The following is a 26,216-nucleotide window of genomic DNA, read 5'->3' on the forward strand; positions in this document are numbered from 1 at the left end:
CAGTTGGGACATTATGAATGATTCTAATTCACATTTGTGTTGGATAGATGCAGCAACAATTTCCAGACTTGTAAGAAAAAAAAGCGATGACAGTATTAGAGTTTAAAGCAATAAGTCATCCTTCCAGTCTCTAGGCTTTTATCCATTACAATCTGCACTGATTTTGTTAAAGAAAAATCTGTGCAAATCATGATAGGTGTAAATAGATATGAAGTCTAAACGTAATATTCCCCACGCACATGTTCCTCAAAATAGCTGTAGTAATGCTGACGGCTTTAATGACCACCGGCTGGAAACTGTAGGCAATCAAAGTGTACAAATGTCATCAGCACACCAAGTATCACTTGCCTGACGAAGGGGCCCTGCGTGGCTCCGAAACATTGCCGTATGTGTACCGTGTGACCATGTGATTAAATCTTCGGACCTTTCTTGAGGAATCCTTGGTGTGCTGATGACATTTCTACACTAATGCTGCGTACACACGAGCGGACTTTACGGCAGACTTTGCCCGGCGGACTTTTCGACAGACTTTATGACGGACTTTCTGAATGAATGGACTTGCCTACACACAATCCACCAAAGTCCGTCGAATTCCTACGTGATGACGTACGACCGGACTAAAACAAGGAAGTTCATAGCCAGTATCCAATAGCTGCCCTAGCGTGGCTTTTTGTCTGTCGAACTAGCATACAGAGGAGCGGACTTTTTGACTGGACTGGAGTTCAACGGATTGATTTAAAACATGTTTCAAATCTAAGTCCATCCAACTTTTGAGAAAACAAAGTCTGCTGGAGCCCACACACGATCGAATTGTCCGACGAAATCCCGTCCGCCGGGCAAAGTCTGCCGTAAAGTCCGCTCGTGTGTACGCGGCATTAGAGTTGGAGTCTGACACCTTTTAGCTGTTTTTTGTCCTTTTTATTACCATTACACAATTGTTAGTAATTGGTATCTCACTTGCTACCACCCTTTCTGGTAAAAATTTCTAGATATCGGGGTTAGATATATTAGGTACCACAAAAAATGTTGGCTGTGACAAAGTTTACTAAAGGCAAATACATAGTTCTTTTGCAAGTGAAATTGCACTCTTCAAGGAAATTTTCCCCAGGGCTTAGTGAATGTGGTGAAACTTTACTTTGCAAGGAGTACCCAATCTCTTGCAAGGAAAATGCATTAAAATGTAGTTGTTCACCTCATTCATTAAGCTCTGGGGAGATTTCCCTTGAAGAGTTTTGCACTTGCAAAGTAAACAACCTATTTGCCTTTAGTAAAACAACCCTAATGCAGTCTTGCCATTATATTAAAAAAATGGCTGCATTTCCATTGTTTACATATGAATAAATGGAAAAAAGTGCTTTTTTATGGCTTGTCATATCTTTTTTATGTTCATGGATGAAAAAAAACTGAAGTGTAGTGATATGTGTTCCAGATTTTCTGGCAGTGATGGATAAAATTACTTCCTTCAATGGATTTATAGAAATCAAAAAGCTGACCTATGCTCAGATGCTTAACATTGTTACCAGTATTGATGGGATGGTATAATAGCAATCAACAAAAGGCCTGACGTTTGTACCTTTCCTTGGGAAAATGCTACTCAAATTTCTCTGCAATGCTTGCCACATGTCTGAAAGCCTAGCCACTAGGTCATGTGATCAATTGAACCAACATTCACATTTGCCGATCCTCTCCCTTAGCACAGATCATTCGACCAAGTACGCGTGCCTTAATATGTGACTAGCACAGAAGGGAATCTGGAATAGAACTTTCTCCAGGAAACAATTCAGCCCTATTGTAATTATTTTTATATCCATTCCAACAAGACTGTCAAAATACCTTTCTTCGGGAAACGTTTCAGCCCTTCTGTAATTCGTTTTATATCCATCCCAACAAGGCTGTAAAAATACCTTAATGTTAACATTTCTGTTTTGGTCCACTTTTGATATAGACTATATATGTCAGTTATAGTATAATTCACATTGTGGCTTCAGCTGACTTCCTGAGCAAACAAACACTCATTTACAAAGCTGTGCCTACAGTATGGATTCTACAGCATGGGTTTTTAGAGTTATAAATTATTGGCTGCTATATATATTTTTTCAGTGCACCAATTTAGAATCCTTCCACAATTTTTGAAACAATCCAAGCTCACTCTAAAATCTGCAACAAAATGTTATATAATGGAAATTTCATTTGTACTTTCTGGATTCCTCCTGCTTTATAAAGACTGCCGTTTCAGATTAATGAGAGGGCCTGCAAAGCATTGTCAACGAGACTGTCATTCCCTGCCTAATTAACCAACACATGATTCTTCTGGTTAGCTGGAGTATATGATACATTGGGATACTGAACACGCATATATTACCATCACACGCTACTGATGTCTGCTGAAGGATTCGAGTGTCAGTAAAGGTTTCCACAGAGACTAGATAAAAAACAGTCTAGTAAAGTCTATCATAAGTAACGTGTCAATTTACAACTATTTTTATGTCATTTAGTTCAAATCAATATTTTGGAAATGAATGAAAGTTCACTTTAAATCTATGACAACAGATTTGCTGTAGAAAAAAAAAAAATCTCTCATCTGCACAATTATTTGCCTCTGGTTTATCATTTATTTCCACTAGTGATAAAACAATTTGTAAAAAAAAAAAAAAAAAAAAAAAAAGAAAAAGAAAAACCTTGCAGAGAAAAAATATATACGTTCTATTGGTGACAGACGTTAACAAATATTCATTGCACCATGTCTTCATTTTCACCCTGAATTTAACAGAAGGGAAAAAGAAAACGAAAAAAAGAAACCCTCAGGTTATATGCAAATCGTATCCAAGTGCTTCCATCTCTCTGAATTTATCTCCTTGTTCTACAATGATTTAAACTGCTGTATTAAATGTAATCGAGTTCTCACACAGCCCTTTCAACTACTACTCTGTTTTTTCTCTTCTTTATTCTCAAGTTTTGCCATATGAATGTTGGTATTTTTACTTTCCTACAAAATATCCCATGGAGTCTCGTTTCCTGTTGTTTTTTTTTTATTTTTTTTCACAGCTGAAGTTATAATTTCTATTTATTTAACTTGCACTTTTTGTCATGAATCATTTGTGGGCACCAGGAAAAAAACGAGATTTTGCTATGGGAAGGTATCTGGTAAGTCCAAAAAAAAAGTAATGATTCATCATGTGTAAGAATAGTCTGTGTCAGGAATACCAGCATCTCTATATCCCCTGTGAGTGCCATAACCTATCGTGTGGGTACTTTTGTACAGACTGGTGCCATTAGATGGAAATATGGTATGGATCACATACTCCTCCTTGGCTCTGTGGGGATTTATTGGTAACATTTGAAGCCCTGGCCCTCTGATCTCCAATATAGAATTATCTTTCTTGGTGCCAGACTCAATGTAATCGTCTTTCTTTCGGCTGCCACGGCTGCAGGCTCTTTCTCGAGTTAACAGTTGACCAGCTCGATGGACATACCAGCAAATAGATGCCAAGATGAGAAAAAGGAAGACAAGGGTGACAGCACCTCCTATGATGCCTGCCAAAGGTAATCCAGCCAAGGGATCTGCATTTTGCTCCCGATTAAGTGTAGTTGTAGGGCCATAAATATCCCCTGTTTCTGCCTTAGCACATACAGGGGATTCATCTGCAAAGTAGGTGTTGCCTGTTTCCATGGTTACCATACAAATTATGTAGGTGGATCTGGGCTCTAGAGCAGTTAGCAAATACTCTGTCTTATCTCCTTGAACTAATGTTTCTGTGATAGAACCAACAGCTGGGCTGTGTCCTAGTCTTAGCCAACTCAACCGGAAGGAACTGGCTGGAACAGATGACTTCCAGGTAATGCGAATGCTATCAGCAGTCAGTGGCTTGACACTTATCACCAAAGATTTAGTGGCTGCCCCAGTCTCCATAGGGTAATCCAAGTTTGAATCTGGGAGCCGAATACCTGGTCTTTTGGATTTAAGTGTAAAAAGGGAACCTTGAGGTGGGGTAGTGATTGAAGGAAGTGCAGGAGTTGCATGTGCAGAGGCTGAATTGCTTTGGGGACCTCCTTCAAAGCACTCATCCATCTCATGTGTGATATCTTTGATTGCCATGCCCCTAACTTTCTCAGGACCCTGACACATCAGGCCACGCACATTTACCACAGTAGCCCTAGCTTTCACCCAGTCCCGTAGCCACATAAGACTGCAGCCACAATACCAGGGATTATTCCTGAGAAGCAGCTGGCTCAGATTCTCCAGGTCATCAAAAAGGCCGCGGGGGAGTGCAGTAAGGTTATTATTAGAGAGGTCCAGTCTCTGTAGTTGTTTCATTTTAGACAGAGTGTTGTAGGGGATATGAGTGATAGCATTGTCCTGCAAGTAAAGCTTTTGAAGGTGTGCACTTGGCAAATTTAGAGGTGGCGCTGCTAATGAATTTCTGACTAGAGACAGCTCAGTCAAATTTTGAAGTCGACTGAATGTGTCATCTGCAATGCGTTGATTAGCCAGTAGGTTTCCATCAAGTACTAACCTCCTCAGACTTGTGAGTCCTTTAAAAGCATGAAGTGGGATAGTTGAAATGCGATTATCATCTAATCTAAGCTCTTCCAAAGTGTGTGGTAAGCCATTGGGAATGCTGCTGAGATGGTTGCGTGAAAGAAAAAGCAGTCGAAGTTGACGAGTATCTAAGAAGGCATCATCTTCGATGCTTACAGTTGACACAGAGTTATCATCTAGGTGAAGTTTTTCAACAAGTGGTATCCGAGAAAGGGCATCCCGTGTAACACTGCGAATGTTGTTATCTTGAAGGTGGAGCTCTCTCAGTGATCGAGGAAGATTTAGTGGGAATTCATCTAAGTCATTCTCATACAAGTAGATCACTCGAACATTAGTCTTTGTTTTCAGCTCTGGTGGTACCCCAGCGTTGTTTATCTGATTATTCTGGAGGTAGAGGGTGGTTGCATCATCTGGAATCTCTGCTGGAATAGAGGTCAGACCTCGGTCATTACAGTAGATGAAGCCATTGTCACAGCGGCATACATAAGGGCAGTTAGTGCTATCTATCACCTCTGTCAAAAATGCAATAAGTCCATAACACAGAAACAGCCAATCACGCAAGTCCAAAGTAGCGGTGGTCATGGCAACTGTGGTAGCAGTTGCTGTTGTGGTAGCCACAGCAGAGGCAGTTGCTGCCGTGGTTGTAGTAGTTGTGGTGACCACCATGTTGCAGTGGGTTTTTCTTAGTCAAGGCTATATTTTAGTAATCTGAAGAATTTGGATATGATCCTGAAAGTAAGAAAATGAAAAATTTAGAATCTTACATAGAACAAATGAATTAAAATCAAATTATTGTTTGCACATGTTATCTGTAGTATAGTTAATTCCATCATGTCATTATTCTAACATCTTTATATATGCTACTATTATCTTTTAAAAAGTAAAACTTCAGTTCCATTTAAATTAACCTCCACAGAGAAGTGAGAAGAAAGTTGTAAGATCTGGGTTTAAAACCGTAATTTATAAAATGAACATGGCATAAATGTGACTGTTGAACATGCATGTTTTTGCATCGAGCAGATACCCTTACACTGGCCTTGTGTCAGGCAACAGTAATGAAATGACTTGGTGGAAGAATCTTTTCCAGCCAATCGATTCCTTTACCAAGGAAGTCTGCTAGAGATTGCTGAGTCATTATAGTCATATGGTTTTTCATAAATCAAGCATAATTGACTGGATAGTGTGTAGATCTTTTGTTTAAGTACAGTACCTTTTGCAGCTCAGGTTAGCTTAGCTAAAGCATCTAAAGCTATTTCTTTAACCCCTTTACACCGAAGGATAAAAAAAAATCTAAATGCCTAAGCTCAATTTTGCAATTTTGCAACTGTACATATCATCACAACTACTTTGTTGGATGATATGTCCAGGTGGATTATACCGTTTTTTTTTCAGGACAAATTGTCCTTTCATTTGGTAGTAAATAGTTATGGATATCTCCTGACTTTTTTTTTTATTATCAAAGGAAAACTGGCTCAAAATAGTAAAAAAAAAATATATATATATATTTTTAAATTTAGCTGGGTATTTCTTGTTACTACCATAACCTACCACCAAAGAACAACCCAAAGTAAATTTTCCTGCTCCTGACAATCGCAACGATACCACATACTGTATGCATATGTTATTTGTTGTTTGTACCTGTAGTACAGCCCAGAACTAATATGCCCCGTACACACGGTCGGACATTGATTGGACATTCCGACAACAAAATCCTAGGATTTTTTTCCGACGGATGTTGGCTCAAACTTGTCTTGCATACACACGGCCACACAAAGTTGTCGGAAAATCCGATCATTCTGAACACGGTGACGTAAAACACGTACGTCGGGACTATAAATGGGGCAGTAGCCAATAGCTTTCATCTCTTTATTTATTCTGAGCATGCGTGACACTTTGTGCGTCGGATTTGTGTACACACGATCGGAAATTCCGACAATGGATTTTGTTGTCGGAAAATTTTATAGCAAGCTCTCAAACTTTGTGTGTCGGAAAATCCGATGGAAAATGTGTGATGGAGCCCACACACGGTCGGAATTTCCGACAACAAGGTCCTATCACACATTTTCCGTCGGAAAATCCGACCGTGTGTACGGGGCATTAATGCGCATTTTGCTATTTTTTTTTTTTCACACAGCGACACTGACACTGATGCTAATTTAAAAAATCCTATCCAAAATATACTGACCCTGAGCTTTGACCTTGACATTTGACCCTGACACTAACCCTAACACTGACCTAGATCAGACCTTGATCTAGGTATTTTTCTTTATTTTTTATTATTTATTTATGTTACTTTTTTTTTTTTTACATTTTTTTTTTTTTTTTTTGCAAGGAACGAGAAAGATACATTGTATCCTTCTTCTCCATTCACAAAAAGAAAAAAAACACAGGCGCAGGCTTCACAGTGACGGATCAGTGTGGTGGCCAATCAGAGGCTACCACAGCGATCAGATGACCCGGAATTGATCGTTAGTACTGTGCCTGGGGCTCTTGGTGAGACCCCAGCCTCTGTGCTGGGAGCGCGCCGTGCGGTGTGCTCCCAGCACAAAGGGAGAAACACATGTATGCGGCCCCGCGTAAAAAAAGCCCAGTGCAGTGAGGTCGCATATTTGTGTTATGTCGGCGTGAAAGGGTTAAGGTAAACTGCAGTGTAATATTATAAAGTCATAATTTACCCATATGATGAAGACAAAATGTATGTTACCTTCTCTGAGAAAATACACAAGTTGAATACATTGTTCCAAATTTTAATCTACGTTTTTCATTAGATTGTAAGCTCTGTGAGATGGGATTCCCCTTACCAAGGAGCAGTTATCCTTATTACATCTCTTTACTCTGTATGCACATTACATTGCCCGTGTGAATCACAGCGGCCGTGTTTTGCTCCGCATAAAAGCAAATTAATAAGTGAGGAGAAGCAGAAGATGAAGTGATTATAATGTGTGAGGAAGTTCTGAGAGTGATTTTTAAGCGCATGATTGTAAAAGCAAGTCCATCTTTTGACTTGCATAATAGCTTCTCAAAGCCATCTCAGCTGGGAGATTAGAGCCTGCGTCACCAGCATTATGATGGAAATCACATTCTGATAATGATTGAGCCCTTCTTGGGCCCTCTGAGATCTGCATAATATAACTCTCTTGACAACACATTGGTACTTTGCCAAACTTTAGAAAAATCAGCCTTAAACTCTGTTTATTTAGAGGGTTAACAGCTCAATACCCTTCGTATGAAAACCATATTTAACACTTTAATTGTCACACTGGTCGGAAAACAGTACATTTTTATTAATTTATTTCACATTAGCTAAAGCAGTGGTAAACCATTGCAGATATGGCTTAGGAATATGTATGAAACCTTTTTAGTTGATATTACTGGTACATTGAGGATGGGCACCTAAAAACTGGAGGAAAAGAAAGCGGAGGTGTTGCCCTTAGCAGATAATCAGATAACATGAATTATTTTTCTAGTGCAGGCTTGACTGCTAGAGGTTAGTATGGGCTGTCTTTCGTCTTTTCCCTCCATTCTCTCCAACCATCATTCTTAACATATATACAGTATGCATGCATGCACATAAGTACCGTACTTTCATCCTCTATGCATATATTTAGAATATTTTACATATTTTGAAATTGCTTAATATACTATAAAGCATGCCACTTTATATGAGCAATTTTCAGTGAAAAAGACCACATTTTTTATGTAGTCCTCTTGATAAGGCCTTTAATAATACACAAATTCTTGTGTCTGGTGCACAATATAAAGTAACCGAACACACTACAGAGAGCGTTTCTGCCTATTGTAAAACACTATGGAACAATTCATTTCCATTCTATCTTTGGCTTTACCATGTTATAGCATGCAGTTTACTCCTTTTTGGTATTTTTAGCTAGCAAGCTATTACATAATAACACATCAAAGTATGATGCAGTGGCATGGACTTGAGTTTGGATCCCACGAGTGACGTAATTTGCATGAGAATTGGTTCCTGATTGTGTTCCTTGCAGCAAGTGCCCAGGTTTCCTCCTGCAACTCAAAAACATACTAAAGTTTTTTTGTTTTTTGTTTTTTTTTTTTTTTTTTTTTTTTTACAGCAAGAGGCAAAGTATTATAAAGGTGGATTAAATGGATTAAAAAAAAAAATACTGGATTGAGCATACACGGAGTAAAAAGATTTAAAATTTTGATCACAGGCAATTTCATTACGTATATTTTGTGTCATTCGCTTACCACCCTACTTTGTAAGTAGCTATATTTGTCACAGAATATGGGTTTGCATATGTGCATTAGGTTGCATATTTGTCCAGTTTTTAAATGTTTTCATTTTCATCATAAAAGTCCACGGGATAACCTGAAGAAGAGCAAGTCACGAAACGCGTTGGAAATTTAGGCATGATACATTCTGTGTAAGAAGCACTGGCATGTCATTTGGGGTGCTTAAGAATAATTGCTGGCTTTATGCATTTTGCATGGATTTATGGTACTCTTGATACTGTCTAAAATGTGAGGAGTAATTATTTTATACTTGTGTAAATGGGTTTTATCTTTGGAATAATAAAGTCTTCTTAAATAGTTTTTGGGACGGGCACAGACATATTCTCAAATCACGCCATCCTGATTTTTTTCAAAAATGAAACTTGTTGAACTTTATTCTTTACATATTAAATAAACATATATAGGTTCTACTAACTAATGGTTAGGGGAGTAGACAATTTTTAGACGCAGCTGTTTTCGAATTGGTGAACCTCTGCCCATCTTTACTTCTAAGACTCTCTGGTTCTCTAGGATGCACTTTTATACCCAATAATGTTACTGACCTGTTGCCAATTAACCCAATTAGTTGTAAAATGTTCTTTCAGCTTTTTCTTGTTTGTACTACTTGCTTTGCCAGGTTTTTGTTGCCCTGCTCCAACTTTTTTAAGCAATGTCGCTGCCATCAATTTCAAAATTACCTTCTTTTTTTCTTAAAATTGTACATTTTCTCGGTTTAAACATTTGATATGTTTTGTATTTTCTATTGTGAGCAAAATATGGGTTTATGAGATTTGAAAACCATTGCATTCTGTTTTTTGTAAATTTTATACAATGTCCCAACTTTTTTGGAATTGGGGTTGTATTTATAATCATCAATTATATATATATATATATATATATATATATATATATATATATATATATATATACATCACATATACACTCACCAGCCACGTTAGGTACTGCACACCTTGCTAGTACCGGGTTGAACCCCCTTTTGCCTTCAGAACTGCCTTAAAGGATGAGTTCACCTTTTCAGAAAAAATTATAAAAGCAAAATATTTAGCCAAAAACATCTAGCATGGGTTTTGCTATATTCCCTGGAATCAGTTAAATGTGAGTGTCTGGTTTTATCTGCTGCACCTACAGGGATCTTCATCTGATCAGCTGAAATTGGCCATATTGAGTGGCAATCATCTCATGTCCACGACTAAAATGAAGACAAAAACAATGACCACTCAGTGAACCAGGTCTTACTAAAAACACAGGTTTACATTAGTACAGATTGACGGCTAGGTGATAGCACAAGTGCCAAAGGAAATAGGAAAAAGAAATATTTAAGTAATAAAGAACCCAAGTAAGTGTGCTCACTGTCTATAGCTGTCTCTATATAAAGATATGTGTAAACCAGAATTCCAAAGGAATTACAGTAGGGGTATATAAAAGTAAGTATCTGTATTGTCAATCAATATAAGAGCAACCAAATTATGCTAATATAATGCTTCTTTCAAAGGGCTTCAATGTATAATCCAAATATATATATATATATATATATATATATATATATACACACAGTGGGGTCGGAAAGTATTCAGACCCCCTTAAATTTTTCACTCTTTGTTATGTTGCAGCCATTTGCTAAAATCATTTAAGTTCATTTTTTTCCGCATTAATGTACACACAGCAACCCATATTGACAGAAAAACACAGAATTGTTGACATTTTTGCAGATTTATTACAAAAGAAAAACTGAAATATCACATGGTCCTATGTATTCAGACCCTTTGCTGTGACCCTCGTATATTTAACTCAGGTGCTGTCCATTTCTTCTGATCATCCTTGAGATGGTTCTACACCTTCATTTGAGTCCAGCTGTGTTTGATTATACTGATTGGACTTGATTAGGAAAGCCACACACCTGTCTATATAAGACCTTACAGCTCACAGTGCATGTCAGAGCAAATGCGAATCATGAGGTCAAAAGAACTGCCTGAAGAGCTCACAGACAGAACTGTGGCAACGCACAGATCTGGCCAAGGTTACAAAAACATTTCTGCTGCACTTAAGGTTCCTAAGATCACTCCATAATCCTTAAATGGAAGATGTTTGGGACGACCAGAACCCTTCCAAGAGCTGGCCGTCCGGCCAAACTGAGCTATCAGGAGAGAAGAGCCTTGGTGAGAGAGGTAAAGAAGAACCCAAAGATCACTGTGGCTGAGCTCCAGAGATGCAGTCGGGAGATGGGAGAAAGTTGTAGAAAGTCAACCATCACTGCAGCCCTCCACCAGTTGGGGCTTTATGGCAGAGTGGCTTGATAGAAGCCTCTCCTCAGAGCAAAACACATGAAACCCGGCATGGAGTTTGCTAAAAAAACACCTGAAGGACTCCAAGATGGTAAGAAATAAGATTCTCTGGTCTGATGAGGCCAAGATAGAACTTTTTGGCCTTAATTCTAAGCGGTATGTGTGGAGAAAACCAGGCACTGCTCATCACCTGTCCAATACAGTCCCAACAGTGAAGTATGGTGGTGGCAGCATCATGCTGTGGGGGGGGTTTAGCTGCAGGGACAGGAGGACTGGTTGCAATCGAGGGAAAGATGAATGCGGCCAAGTACAGGTATATCCCGGACGAAGACCTTCTCCAGAGTGCTCAGGACCTCAGACTGGGCCGAAGGTTTACCTTCCAACAAGACAATGACCCTAAGCACACAGCTAAAATAACGAAGGAGTGGCTTCACAACAACTCTGTGACTGTTCTTGAATGGCCCAGTCAGAGCCCTGACTTAAACTCAATTGAGCATCTCTGGAGAGACCTAAAAATGGCTGTCCACCAATGTTTACTATCCAACCTGACAGACCTTGAGAGGATCTGCAAGGAGGAATGGCAGAGGATCCCCAAATCCAGGTGTGAAAAACTTGTTGCATCTTTCCCAAAAAGACTCATGGCTGTATTAGAACAAAAGGGTGCTTCTGCTAAATACTGAGCAAAGGGTCTGAATACTTAGGACCATGTGATATTTCAGTTTTTCTTTTTTAATAAATCTGCAAAAACATCAACAAGTCTGTGTTTTTCTGTCAATATGGGGTGCTGTGTGTAAAAAATGAACCTAAATGATTTTAGCAAATGGCTGCAATATAACAAAGAGTGAAAAATTTAAGGGGGTCTGAATACTTTCCGTCCCATATATATATATAAATATAGTATACTGTGTATATGTCTGTCTCTCTCTCTCTCTCTCTCTCTCTCTCTCTCTCTCTCTCTCTATATATATATATATATATATATATATATATATATATATTACACATTATTGTGCAAAAGTTTTAGGCAGGTAAAAATGAACATGCTGTACATTGCTTTCCAAAATAGAAGTGTTATTGTTTATTTCTATCAATTGTGATAAAATGAAAAGAAGTAAATGAACAAAAGAGAAATCCAAATCAAATCAAATCTGCTGTGACCACCCTTTGCCTTCAAAACAGCATCAATTCTTCTTGGTACACTTGCACACAGTTTTTTAAGGGACTCGGCAAGTAGGTTGTTCCAAACATCTTGGAGAACTAACCACTGATCTTCTGTGGATATAGGCTGCCTCAAATCCTTCTGTTTCTTCATGTAATCCCAGACAGACTTAATGATGTTGAGATCGGGGCTCTGAGGGGGGCAAACCATCACTTTCAGGACTCCTTGTTGTTCTTTACTCTGAAGATAATTCTTAATGTAATTGGCTGTATGTTTAGGGTCGTTGTCTTGCTGCAGAATACGTTTGGGGCCAGTCACATGCCTCCCTGATGGTATGGCATGATGGATAAGTATCTGCCTGTATTTCTTAGCATTGAGGACACCATTGACCCTAACCAAATCTCCAACTCCATTTGCAGAAATGCAGGCCCAAACTTGCAAGGAACCTCCTCCATGCTTCACTGTTGCAGCAGACACTTATTATTGTACCTCTCTCCAGCCCTTCAGCGAACAAACTGCCTTCTGGTACAGCCAAATATTCCAAATTTTGACTTATTAGTCTAGAGAAGCTGCTGCCATTTCCTGCACCCCATTTCCTATGTTTTTGTGTATAGTTGAGTCGCTTAGCCTTGTTTCCACATCGGAGGTATGGCTTTTTAGTGGAAATTCTTCCACAAAAACAACTTCTGGCCAGACTTCTCTGGACAGTAGATGTGTGTACCTGGGTCCCACTGGTTTCTGCCAGTTCTGTGCTGATGGCACCGCTGGATATCTTCCAATGTTGAAGGGAAGTGAGCATATACGGTCCTCATTGTTGCCCGTTTCTTTGTGCTTCTACAAAAGAGCTTGAACAGCACATCTTGAAACCCCAGTCTGTTTTAAAATCTTTGCCTGGGAGAGAAATTGCTAATGCAGTATAATTACCTAGTGTGTTGTCGCTATGCTCAGTCTTGCCAAGGTCTATGACCTGTGACATGAAACGGTCTTCCACAACCTTACCATAGCAGATTTTGGCTGTTCCTCACCCAGTTTTAAGCCTCCTACACAGCTGTTTATGTCTCAGTTAATGACTGTTTTTCAACCTACATATGAAATTGATGTCCATTAGCACCTGCTTGGTATAATTGAGTAATTATATGCCTGACTCTAATCCTTCCACAATCCTTGACTTTGTGCAAGTGTACAAAGTGTTTAAGTGCAAGAATTGATGCTGGTTTGATGCCCAAGGGTAGTCACACCAAATATTGCTTTGATTTAAGATTTTTCTTCTGTTTGCTCACTTTGTATTTTGTAAATTGCTAAAAACAAACAATTAAAATACATATTTTTGAAAGCATTCTAAGACCCCATACACACTTATATATTTTCTGCAGATTTTTCTCTTCAGATTTATCAAAACCATATAAAACCTTAGTTTTAATTTGTATGCAATCAGGCAGACCCTTGCACTACATTGTTTTGGTAAATCTGAAGACAAAAATCTGCAGAAAATCTAATAGTGTGCATGGGCTTACTTTACAGCATTTCCATATCAACTCCAGCATTAGAAAAAAAAAAAAACATAAAAATGAATTGCCCAGCAGCCGTTAAAATGAACAAGTATACTCATCCTACCCCCCAACGTTGTACCCCACAGACTCAACGATTTCTGAATCTGAATCTAGGAGCCACAAGTTTTTAATCATCCTTTCACTGCACTACCACAGTGGGGATGGCAGCAAAAGGGTCAACCAAGCCCAGAATTTATTTATAACAACTAAAAGTGGTTACTGATCAAACCTTCCTGCCCCCTAAAGCAGAGTGATCACCAGAGGGTGCTGCAGCTGCAAAATGTAAATGTACATAAATGCAAATGGCATTTGTTGGGAAGGTGATTATGCACAGATGGTGGGCTGGAAGGGGTAAAGTATATATGCACAGGCACCATTAGCAGTCCTTTTAATAAGTGCATTATTGTGATAACAAGTTGGGATAGGAATACTTATGTCATGTCGCACTATTGTGCATAGGTACTGTTGCCAGAAATGCAAACAATTAAGCACTATTGGAACCCACATAACAGAAAGTAGAAGGAGGCACTTTGGCCAGTAACATCAGATGAACTGAAGGCCAATCAGGAGTGGCCCAGAGTCAAATGACCTAGTAACAGCCAGTTAGAGACAGTCTAAAATCTTCTTTGACTAATGAAAATGTAGATATATGACTTGGATCATCTGTATTTATGGTACTAAAGCCATAGTAATAATGTAATTTCTGGTACTATATATCTTTGGTTCAGGCCCTAATGGGAATATAACTTTACATATTCCACAGTAATATGACTGGTTCTGTCTAAAATATTGCTGTTCAGTTATTTCTCTTTTTCATCTAAAAGACATGACACATTGCAAAGAAGATGATGATAAGGGGGCTATATCATACAGATGTGGAACAGCTTACAATCGTCTGAGTAGGGAAAGGACTCAGATGGCTGGCTTAGAAAGAGATAAACTTAGGCTGACCACAGTGTCAGTCCATTGTACAATATACTTTAAAGTGATACTTAAGGTATTTTATTAAAATAAAATAAAAAGAGGTTACACTTAACTGCTCTGGTCAACAATATTGCACTGAGAAGCCCATTAACTCCTCTTTGGCGGTCCCCACCAGCACTGTCTGCTCCTTCTTCCTATGGGTGTTCCCTTAGCTAGCCGACTGCTAAGGGGGCACTCTTGTACTCACACCCTCGAGCCGGGCTGTGTGCATCTATAGACACACTCAGCACTGGCAAGCCATGCCCCTGCTCCTTTCTCACAGGAGTTTGATAGAAGCCTATGCTTCCTGCTGATCTTAGTGTGTCTCCTGTGAATCCAGGAAGAGAGGAGAGCTGTGCTGCAGCTGGGACAGCGCTGGATCCATAAGGGGAGTCAGGTATAAGTTTAGGGATGGGGGGAACAGATATTGGGGTGTTTTTTTTACCTTAAAGTGCTTTTTCATCCTGAAAAAGAAAAATTAAAAGTCAGCAGCTACAAATACTGTAGCTGCTGACTTTTTAAATAGGACACTTACCTGTCTAGTCATCCAGTGCTGTCCTCACCCGAGCTGGCTTTTCAGCTGTCTTCAGGTCCAGGTGCAGATATGTCTACTTTGGGAAGCCGGATGTGACCAATTGTGACTTTACAGTCAGCCTCCCACTGCACATGCACAAGGCGTGCTGCGCTTTGTGAATGGTCCCGCAGCTTTCTGGGACCAGTGACGTGTCCCAGAAGGCTGCGGGGCAAGAAGGGGGGCTGAACCTTCAATTAGACCATGGTGATCCGACAGGAAATGGGTGTAGATAACTGTCCAAACCAGGTACCTGCTCCCCCCCCCCTAAAAAAAAGAAGTGGTAATGTTTAAAAAGGAGGGGGGCAGAGGGGGAAGACAAGCAGAACATCCCCTTTTGGTTGAAGTTTCGCTCTAACGCAGGGAATGCTTTAGGATAAAAGATAATTTAGACTTTTAAACCAGTTTAAATTTACTAACAACTATGTAGAAGAAGAGTTTACTTAAAGTGTTACTAAACCCACAACAGTAAAATCAGTCTGTATATGCAGTGAAACATGCTTGTTATACTCACTGTGGAACCTAAGGGGTTAATCCTCTGCATTGTGTAAAAAAGGCTGTTTGATCCTGTATGCACAGAGCCTTCTCTTCTTCCACTGACTCCAAAACATGTCCGGATAAGAAAGAGTTATTAGAGTCCGGCTGCACATGCTCAGTTTGGTGTGTATTGCTAGAGAGATTTTTTTTCTTGGGAGAGTGCATGTAATATACAGAGGGCCAATCAGCACTGTCCAGACTGAGGGTCTGGGGTCCTGGATCCTGATAGGACTCCTCCTACAAGCTTTACCCAGAATTGATAGAAGCTACAAGACTGTTATATACTACTGATAAGAAAAGGTATTTAGCAGTTTATATTTACTAAAATGATTGCATTTCCCTGTTCTGTGTACTGTGGGAGAGCAGATATAGTGAATGCAGGGTCCTGGGTTTAGTAACACTAAAGCAAGTTCATAAAAACTCATAAAGGGCCTAGGACTACACAATCGTTGGTAAAACACAAAGGAAGTTGTACAATCAGACGGTAATGTCTAGTAGATTATAACAGAATGATGGAGGAAGAGAAAAAGCTTACAGTTAATCACATTATAACCTGATGTAGGTTTATTCGGATGAAAACATTTCTGTATTACTGGACTATGCGATTAGCGGTGTATATAGGGAAGGGGGGCCCTAAGCTGTTAACTTGCTCAGAGGCTTGTTTGATCTTCATCTGCCTCTGCTTCTGCCAAATCAGTATTGACATTCAAAAAGTAGGGTCATCTGACCGGCTACCGCTTGCAGCCTTCTGGAATATTAGATGTATTATTTAATTGGTGAGTTATAGGATGTATTCAATTTTTAAACACGTTTATTAGTCTATTAACAGCAATCATCTTTCCAAAATGCTACAATAAGCATTTTAGAAGCTGCAATAAAGTCATACATTCTATTAGTTAGCAGTCTTTTTTTTATTTTTAATGTGCTGCGGAGGGCAATGATACGCAACCCCAGGCTGAAGAGGTTTAATGGTGCTAGATTTGTCTACCTGTTTAAAGTATTCAATGAACAAATAACAGAGAGGAATAAGTAAATTTGCTCCAGTATGATGGTTTATTCATTCCCTAGAGTCAGATCTGGCAAATGTTCCATTCACGCTTCCCTTTCTGTATCCTGGGATTACAGTGAAAGACTCAGAAACCATCTCACAGTGTCAATACTCTACTCTCAGAGCTCATTTTTTAATCTCTGTTCTGCTCTCAGAGCCGCAAGCAAGTTGTCCCTGACGGGGTCAAACCTGGAGACTTACTTACCCTATCACTATTTGACGGCAGTCTGCTTTTCATGCTCTCTTGGGATGTATTAACCTCTCACCTCCGCAGCTAGCTAAATAACTATTTTCTCTTTCCAAAACTATCATCTGTTCTGCTTTCTAAATATTACATGAACTGGGAATTTTATACCATTATTCATTTACTGCTTGTGCTGTATCATTTCCATCATACAAGTTCATGTGGACTGATATACTATTATGTGTGGATTATAGAAATCCTATCGTTGGGTTGCTTCATCGATGTGACCCTAGCTAAGAAATATAGTCCTTCCTTATTAGGGCTGTTATATAACAGGGGGACAGGGAATTCCATCTCATAACACTCTGTGCCCTCTGCTTCTAAATAAAAATAGGATTTGCGTCATAACATCATAATTTGGGTCATTGTGAACTAGTAAGAGCACCTCTTTACCACTGAGATCACTCAGCAGATCAGTTGGCTAAGTGGCATCAGCTCTGTGGATCTCCAGTACGTTTCAGGTTGTGCGGGGCCAAGCTGTTAATCACTACTTTCCTTGCATATGTAAAGTTTAGCCATATAAGATATTTATCAAATATATTTGGAAATAACGAGTGTCCAAAATTATTATATTGATTTTACTTGGCATATGAAATGCTACATATAATAGACACGTGCAGAACTAGATTTGTTATGTTACTAAATGTATTTTGTTGATTTGTTTTGGAATTAGTTTAGTTTTGTTTATTTTAACCCCCTTCCTGCCCAAGCCATTTTTCAGCTTTCAGCGCTGTCACACTTTGAATGACAATTGCGCGGTCATACAACACTGTACCCAAATGAGATTTTTATTATTTTTTTCCCCACAAATAGAGCATTATTTTGGGGGTATTTGATCACATCTGCGTTTTTTATTTTTTGCGCTATAAACAAAAGAAGAGGGACAAGTTTGAAAAAAACACAGTATTTTTTACTTTTTGTTATAATAAATATCCATTTTTTTTTTTTTAAAACAAATTTTTTCCTCAGTTTAGGCCGATACGTATTCTTCTTCATATTTATGGTAAAAAAAAAGTCGCAACAAGCGTATATTGATTGGTTTGCGCAAAAGTTATAGCGTCTACAAAATAGGGGATAGATTTATAGCATTTTTATTATTATTTTTTTTTTTTTACTAGTCATGGCGGTGATCTGCGATTTTTATTGTGACTGCGATATTGTGGCGGACACATCGGACACTTTTGACACATTTTTGGGACCATTCACATTTTATACAGCGATCCGTGCTATAAAAATGCATTGATTACAGTATAAATGTGACTGCCAGGGAAGGGGTTAACACTAGGGGGTGATCGAGGGGTTAATTATGTTCCTAGGGAATGTTTCTAACTGAAGGGGGAGGGAACTCACAAGGGGAGGAGACCGATCGGTGTTGCTCTGTACTGAGAACACAGATCTGTCATCTCTCCTCTCTGACAGGACGTGGATCTGTGTGTTTACACACACAGATCCACGTCCTGCCGTGTTACCGGGCAATCGCGTGTGCCCGGCGGACATCGCGGCTGCCGGGCACGCGCATCAGGTGCCCAGTGACACGGCGGGCGCGCACGATTGCCGTCGGCGGCGTGCGCACCCCCTGGTGGGTAGGGAAGGCGAGGGCGTCATATGACGCCCTCCCAGAAAAGGGAGCCGCGCCGCCTCGCCGTCAGCAGGCGGTCAGCAAGCGGTTAATATTGTTTTGTTTATTAATTTTCTAACTAATTCCAAATTTTCAAAACTATTCGGACCGGTCGAAAAATGATCAACTGGTTCAAATTCTGTGTGAAGAATAGCTGGTTGTTAAGGAGCAGCCGGGAAGCCGTCCGCCGCGTCCTTAACAACCGATGACTCATCAGCTGTCAACAGGCTTCCCCACTGACAGCTGAAATGTAAACAGAAGAGTGGCGGTATTAAAAAGTCAGAAAAAAAACAGCGTGGTGTCCCTCCCCCAATGCATACCAGGACCTTTGGCTTTCATATTCCGATAAGCCCCCTGCCCGCAGACCCCCCACAACCACCGGCCAGGGTTGTGGGGAGGGGGCCCTTCCTCCATCAACATGGGGAAAAGGTGCTTTGGGGTGGAGGGGACAGAGCCTCCCATTCCCCAAAGCACCCCTCCCATGCTGAGGGCATGTGAACTGGTATGGTTCGGGGGGGGGCTCACTCCTCCCCCCCTTCCCTGGCCTGCCGGGCTGCATACTCAGATAAGGGTTTAGTATGGATTTTAGGGGGGACCCTACATGTTTTTTTTATTTTGGTATGGGCCTGGTATGGATGGGGGGGGCACACTTTTTTTTCCTGAAATTTTAATTGCTGGCATTCTATTGTTTACATTTCAGCCATCAGTGGGGAAGCCCGCTGACAGCTGATGAGTCATCGCTTGTTAAGGATGCAGCCAGCTTCCCGACCCGCTCCTTAACAACCAGCTATTCGTCACGCAGAATTCGAATTGGTTGCTCGTTTTTCGACTGATCCGAATTTGAATCATTCCAAAAATGTGGAATTTGTTAAAAAACAAATATACAAAACTAAATTAAATGAATTTCAACTAAACATTTGTCCAAATTTGTATTCGGTCCGAAACGAATTGCACATGTCTAACATATAAGACCTTTTTTAAAATTTGCTTTTGCATATTACCTGCAATGTATAGTATGTATATGGGCTAAATGCACAAATATAGCAAGCATTCCCACTGTTTCATTTTAGTCTCCCTTCTCATTAGTACCAGTTCAGTTTATAAACAGACTGCCGAATACTGTATACAGATGATTGCACATTTAGGCTCTCACACTACCATGTTATTATAATGTGTGTGTTACCACATTGTATGTTCCATGCATTGGTGCACTGCAATGCCTCTCATTTTGAAAGGCACTACAATTCACTAAAGTAATGCACATGCACTGCAGTGCACCCAAGACCGCAGCGTGCCTTGCATTTCCAAGATGGGGTCAGGTGCATTTTTAGCCATGCTGAAGTACTGGTATCGCATTCACAAGGAATGTTACGCATGCTAACGTGCTCATGTGCATGCATTACTGCACTGCACTGCAGAGATGTGAACGCGGTACTAATGTAAACCTGTGGCCAGACTTAAAGTGTTTGTAAAGGGTAAAGGTTTTTTACCTTAATGCATTCTCTGCATTAAGGTACAAAACGTTCCAAGATCAGCGCCCCCCCCCCCAAATATTTACTAGTGTTGTATCTGAGAGCACAATTGCTGCGCTCTCTCTCTCCCCTCACTGGACATTAAAAGCAGTAGGAGCCATTGGCTCCTGCTGTCAATCAAATCCTGTGAGAAGGGAATGGGGGTGGGACTGGGCTGTGCCGTGTCTCTCTATAGATGCACACAACCTGGCTAGGGATCAAGCAGCTTGCTATAGAGATACTCTGAAGGCAGGAGGAGCCAAAAGTGGTGGCAGGGGACCCCAGAAGCAGAGGTTTTGGGCCACCCTGTGCAAAACCATTGCACAGAGCAGGTAAGTATAACATTCTTTGCAAAATAGCTCAAGCTCTGTCAGATTGGATGGAGAGAGTCTGTAAAGAGCAATTTTCAAGTCTTGCCACAGATTCTCAATTGGATTTAGGTCTGAACTTTGACTGGCCAATTCTAACACATGAATATGCTTTGATCTAAGCCATTCCATTGTAGTTCTGGCTGTATGTTTAGGGTGGTTGTCCTGCTGGAAGGGGAACCTCTGCCACAGTCTCAAGTCTTTTGCAGACACTAACAGGTTTTCTTCAAAGATTGTCCTATATTTGGCTCCATTCATCTTCCCATCAACTCTGACCAGCTTCCCTGTCCCTGCTGAAGAAAAGCATCCCACAACATGTTTCATGGTGGGGATGGTGTGTTCAGGGAGATGTTCAGTGTTAGTTTTCCACCACACAGAGTGTTTTGCTTTTAGGCCAAAAGTTTAATTTTGGTCTCATCTGGCCAGAGCACCTTCTTCCACATATTTGCTCTGTCCCCCATATGGCTTCTCGCAAACTGCAAACGGGACTTCTTATGGCTTTCTTTCAACAATGGTTTTCTTCTTGCCACTCTTCCATAAAGGCCAGATTTGTGGAGTGCACGACTAATAGTTGTCCTGTACACAGATTCTCCCACCTGAGCTGTGGATCTCTGCAGCTCCTCCAGAGTTACCATGGGCTTCTTGGCTGCTTCTCTGAATATTGCTCTCCTTGCCCGGCCTGTCAGTTTAGGTGGACAGCCATGTCTTGGAACGTTTACAGTTGTGCCATACTCTTTCCATTTTCCGATGATGGATTGAACACTGCTCTGTGAGATGTACAAAGCTTGGGATATTTTTTTTATAACATAATCCTACCTTAAACTTCTCCACAACTGTATCCTTGACCTGTCTGGTGTGTTCCTTGGCCTTCACTATGCTGTTTGCTCACTAAGGTTCTCTAATAAACCTCTGAGGACTTCACAGAAAAGCTGTATTTATACTGAGATTAAACTACACACAGTTGGACACTATTTACTATTTAGCTGACTTTTGAAGGCAATTGGTTCCACTAGATTATACTTAGGGGTATCAGAGTATAGGGGAATGAATACAAATGCACGCCACACTTTTCACATATTTATTTGTAAAAAACGTTCAAAACCATTTATCATTTTCCTTCCACTTCACAATTATGTGCCACTTTGTGTTGGTCTATCACATAAAATCCCAATAAAACACATTTCTGTTTTTGGTTGTAACGTGACAAAATGTGGAAAATTTCAAGGAGTATGAATACTTTTTCACTGTACATCGCCAGTGAAGATAGCGAGGAGACAGGTAGGTGTATTTTGTTGCAGCAGAAACATTTCATGTCTCTTCTACTGAACCTGAAAGCGATGATGATTTCAGCACTTGGGGTTTCAGAGCTGTCATTTCCTGGCTACTGCAGCCAGAGAAGCAGCTAATCAAGCATGCCCTGTGCTCGATTAGCTGCAATGGAGGGCAGGGGAGCCTTTGGGGGTCTCTATTAAGGGTACCTGTCACCTGCCCAATGCTATTACATAGGAGCTCCAATAGCCTCTTGTGACCAATAACTTTAAATGAAAAAAAAAAGATTGTAAAAAGCGTAAAAAAAATAATAAAATTGAATAAAATAAAAATAATACATTTTCCTAAAGAACAATTGCACCAAATTTATATACTGTAGCTTGTCACCATTTCATGGGTGTGTGCAATTTTGTGTCTTGGCATGTTTGGTATCTATTTACTTGACGCAACCTCATCTTTTATATTTTACCAAAAAGGGTATTATATTGTGTTTGTGTGCACTAAAATAAATTTTAGTGTATTTTCGCCTGGAAATTTGCATCTGATAAACGATTGTGCAAATATCATGTGATATAAAAAAATTCTAACAGCTACCATTTTTTTTCTTTTCAGTAAATATTCTATTTATTATTGCAAAAATGCTGAATTCTATGTGTGTGAGTGTGAAAAATGAAAAAAATTGCCCTGGACCGCAAGTGGTTAATAAAGAAAGTGTTGTTTTTTTTGTTTTTTTTTTGGAGAACCATCAAAGATGCTGAAGAAATGTGCATCCGATCTCATTAATAACGTAATGCCATTCCTTTCATTGGTATTAATTGGACACAATCAGCTGTTATAAAGCCAATATTCTAATGGACTTCAAAGTGATCCAGATAGGTTTTGCTGGAGTCTCACTTTGAAAATGTCATGGATGTCATTCTATTCATAAACTTAATTTGTAAGAAAATCAGGAGCATAGCTAGATATTACATGCATATTTATAGCAAAATTTTAATGCATGTACACCAGTTATTAAACTCATTAATGCCACAGCCAATTCATTTTTTTCATATAAAATTAGCAATCTCTGTCAGTTTCAAACACATTGCTCATTTATTGCCTTGCCGTTTTTGTTCTTGATTTTTATTTTCAGCCATCAAGGAATAGGGTAGCTAATCTGACATACAAGGACGTGCACTTGGATTTACATGGATAGTTTGCACACTTTCAGAAGGTCATAAGTTGACTCTCTGGATTGGCTTTACTAAAGGCAAATAGACTGTTCACTTTGAATGGGATTTTTCCCCAGATTATAATGTCACCATTCAATCATGTGTAAGCAAAAATGCTGTTTTTACCCTTATATATGAGAGGCTATTCTATGCAAAATTAAATTTCACCACATAGTTACATAGTAGGTGAGGTTGAAAAAAGACACAAGTCCATCAAGTCTAACCTGTGTGTGTGCTTTTATGTTAGTATTACATTGTATATCCCTGTATGTTGTGCATTCAGATGCTTATCTAATAGTTTTTTTAAATTATTGATGCTCCCTGCTTAAACCACTGCCTGTGGAAGAGAATTCCACATCCTTACCCCTCTCACAGTAAAGAACCCTCTATGCAGTTTAAGATTAAACTGCTTCTCTTCTAATTTTAGTGAATGGCCGCGTGTCTTTTTAAATTCCCTTTCACAGAAAAGTTGATATCCTTTCATCCTCCCTGAGGACTGGTGCCCAGAATTGGACAGCATACTCCAGGTGTGGCCGGACCAGAGTCTTGTAGAGCGGGAGAATTATTGTTTTATCTCTGGAGTTAATCCCCTTTTTAATGCATGCCGATATTCCGTTTGCTTTACTTGCAGCAGCTTGGCATTGCATGCCGGCGCCGAGCCTATTATCTACTAGGACCCCCAGATCCTTTTACATCCTAGATTCCCCCTAGTGAGTAGATTGCATTCAAATTTTTGCCACCAAAATACATTAGTTTACATTTTTCTACATTAAACCTCATTTGCCATGTAGTTGCCCACCCCATTAATTTGTTCAAATCTTCTTGCAAGGTTTCCTCATCCTGCAGGGAAATTATTGCCCTGCTTAGCTTAGTATCATCCGCAAATACTGAGATTGAGCGGTTTATTTTATCCTCCAGGTCGTTTATGAAAAAATTAAATAGGATTGGTCCCAGGACAGAACCCTGGGGGACCCCACTTTCCACACTGGCCCAATCCGAGTACTTCCAGTTTATCACTACCTTCTAAACTCGCCCCTGTAGCCAGTTTTCACATAAAATCACATGTCCCAATGATTATCTGCACACATATGTCCGTGATCACCTGCGCACATCTGTACATGATCACTTGCGTACATCTGTCCGTTATCACACAAACCAATTATTATACACTTGACGGATTTTTTTTACCAAAGACATGTAGCAGAATAAATTTTGGCTTTCTTTTAAAATAGAATAAAGAAAATATTGTTTTTTTCCAAATTTCCGCTCTTTTTTTCGCTTATATAGCAAAAAATAAAAAATGGAGTCGTGAATAAATACCACCAAAAGAAAGCTCTATTTGTGTGAACAAAATGATAAAAATTTCGTTTGAGTACAGCGTAGCAATTGTCATTGAAAATGTGAGAGCGCTGAAAGCTGAAAATTGGCCTGGCAAAGAAGGGGGCGAAAGTGCCCAGTATTGATGTGGTTAAAGAATTTCTTGTTTTTTTTTTTAACTCTCCTCCACTATGTGCCTTTTGTGTACTATCTTAGCCGCTCTGATTGCGCCCTTACATTTCTTGTCGCATTCTTTGTAAAGTTGGAATGCTGATGATGTACCCTCAACCTTGTATTTTTTTTGAAGGCCTTCTCCTTTGCTTTTATATGCATTTTTGCGTTGGACTTTTAAAAGCCACCCAGGACTTTTATTGGCTCTTTTAAATGTATTTCCCATTGGGATGCACTGGCTATTACCCTTATTTAATATGCTCTTAAAGCATACCCATTTTTCCTCCATGTTCTTTGTTCTAATATTTTATCTCATTTAGTATCTTCCACACCACATTAATTTGCAAAGTAAACAGCCTATTTGCCCATAGTAAATCAACTCCTTTATATCTTCATTGCATAAGAACACACATATTAAAAGAGAAGTGCAGGTTTACAGAAAAACAAACATACATACTCCCCTAGATGGCTGTAGCATTGATCTGATGCTGCAGCTGTCCTCTGTCAGCTCTACACCAAGAATTGAGTGACCAAACACTGCTGATCGCTCAGTTCTCTGTCTATAGTGAGTAGAGAGCCGGTGACTGTCAGTCACTCCTCTGTGTTTTGCCCCTCCAGTGCTCCCTGGAGCACCAGGCTGTAGGGGGGGTTGAAAGTAGTTTGCCACAAGCGCTCAGATGCTGGTCGGGTATCTGGGCAGATCTCTACATTATTGTTGGGATTACTGCAGAGCGTGAACAGGCTCTATGACGTCAGCCAACAGCGGGGCACAGAAATGTGGAACTAAGTGCACTTGTCAGGTCACCTAGAGGCTGGGTGACAGATGAACACCGTTGGGATCAGGAGTGCACCACAAGGCAGTGGACCCTACGGCTGACTGCTGCGGATGGGAGTCTGGGTGGTAAGGAAGGCAGGGCCTCTGGAACACCAAAACGGATCTCACCGGGGTTAGAGCGTAGGATTCCCTGGGGCGCGGAGTCTAAGAGCCAGCAGGTGTTCACCAGAGCCTCTAGTGGTGAGGATGGACTGGGCTGCAACTGGCTCCAGGTCGCGACCCCCGGGGTCCCCCAGCTCATACCCACAGTAGGCAACAGGAGGATAGGGATAGTAAAGGAATAAGCCAAGGTCGGCCACAAGCAGACAAGGACAACAGAGTTCACGCCAAGGTTCAGGGTCACAGGCAAACAGGGATAGTCGGGGATACGCCAGAGGTCAGGGTCACGAGCAGACAGGAATAGTAGAGAACACGCCAAGGTCGGTAACGGAAACAAACGTAGAGCACACGGCAGGCAGGAACAGGAAGCCAAACAGACAAAAGTTGATCAGCAGGGCTGGCCTGCAGTGCAGAGGTTAATACAGAGTTCTCTGATAGGAGCTGGGGTGGAGCCATGCTAGAGGAGAGTTAATAAAAGCAGTCAGGTGAGAGTCAGCTGGTCTTTAGAGATGAACACATGGAGATAGGTAAGCTGAGAGACAACACTATTGCATAACCATGACAGCACTCCTGTGATCCCCAGGAGAAGTACAGCCAAAAAAGCTTTGGTTATACTTCTCCTTCAAGAAAGATGCCACATAATAGTGAAAT

At 40.2% G+C, this 26,216-nt stretch overlaps 2 protein-coding genes across 5 annotated transcripts in view; one reads left to right on the forward strand and one right to left on the reverse strand.

The window, feature by feature from the left end:
• Nucleotides 1-26,216, forward strand: part of MACROD1 (mono-ADP ribosylhydrolase 1) — a 1,161,618-nt gene that overhangs the window by 581,657 nt on the left and 553,745 nt on the right. The gene's annotated exons all lie outside the window — the stretch shown is intronic.
• FLRT1 (fibronectin leucine rich transmembrane protein 1) overlaps nt 1-26,216 on the reverse strand; it is a 429,526-nt gene that overhangs the window by 83,670 nt on the left and 319,640 nt on the right. For 2 of the 3 annotated variants that reach the window (XM_073605382.1, XM_073605381.1), the window contains exon 3: nt 3,019-5,269. The exons of the other annotated variant lie outside the window; for it this stretch is intronic. In XM_073605382.1, coding sequence (XP_073461483.1) covers nt 3,173-5,206 — 2,034 coding nt within the window. In that variant the 5' untranslated portion in view covers nt 5,207-5,269 and the 3' untranslated portion in view covers nt 3,019-3,172. Of the gene's footprint in view, nt 1-3,018; nt 5,270-26,216 lie in introns of those variants that run through there. 3 annotated transcript variants of the gene reach the window in all.

The sequence above is a fragment of the Aquarana catesbeiana genome, linkage group LG11 (assembly GCF_042186555.1).
Source record: "Aquarana catesbeiana isolate 2022-GZ linkage group LG11, ASM4218655v1, whole genome shotgun sequence".
Taxonomy (NCBI): domain Eukaryota; kingdom Metazoa; phylum Chordata; class Amphibia; order Anura; family Ranidae; genus Aquarana; species Aquarana catesbeiana.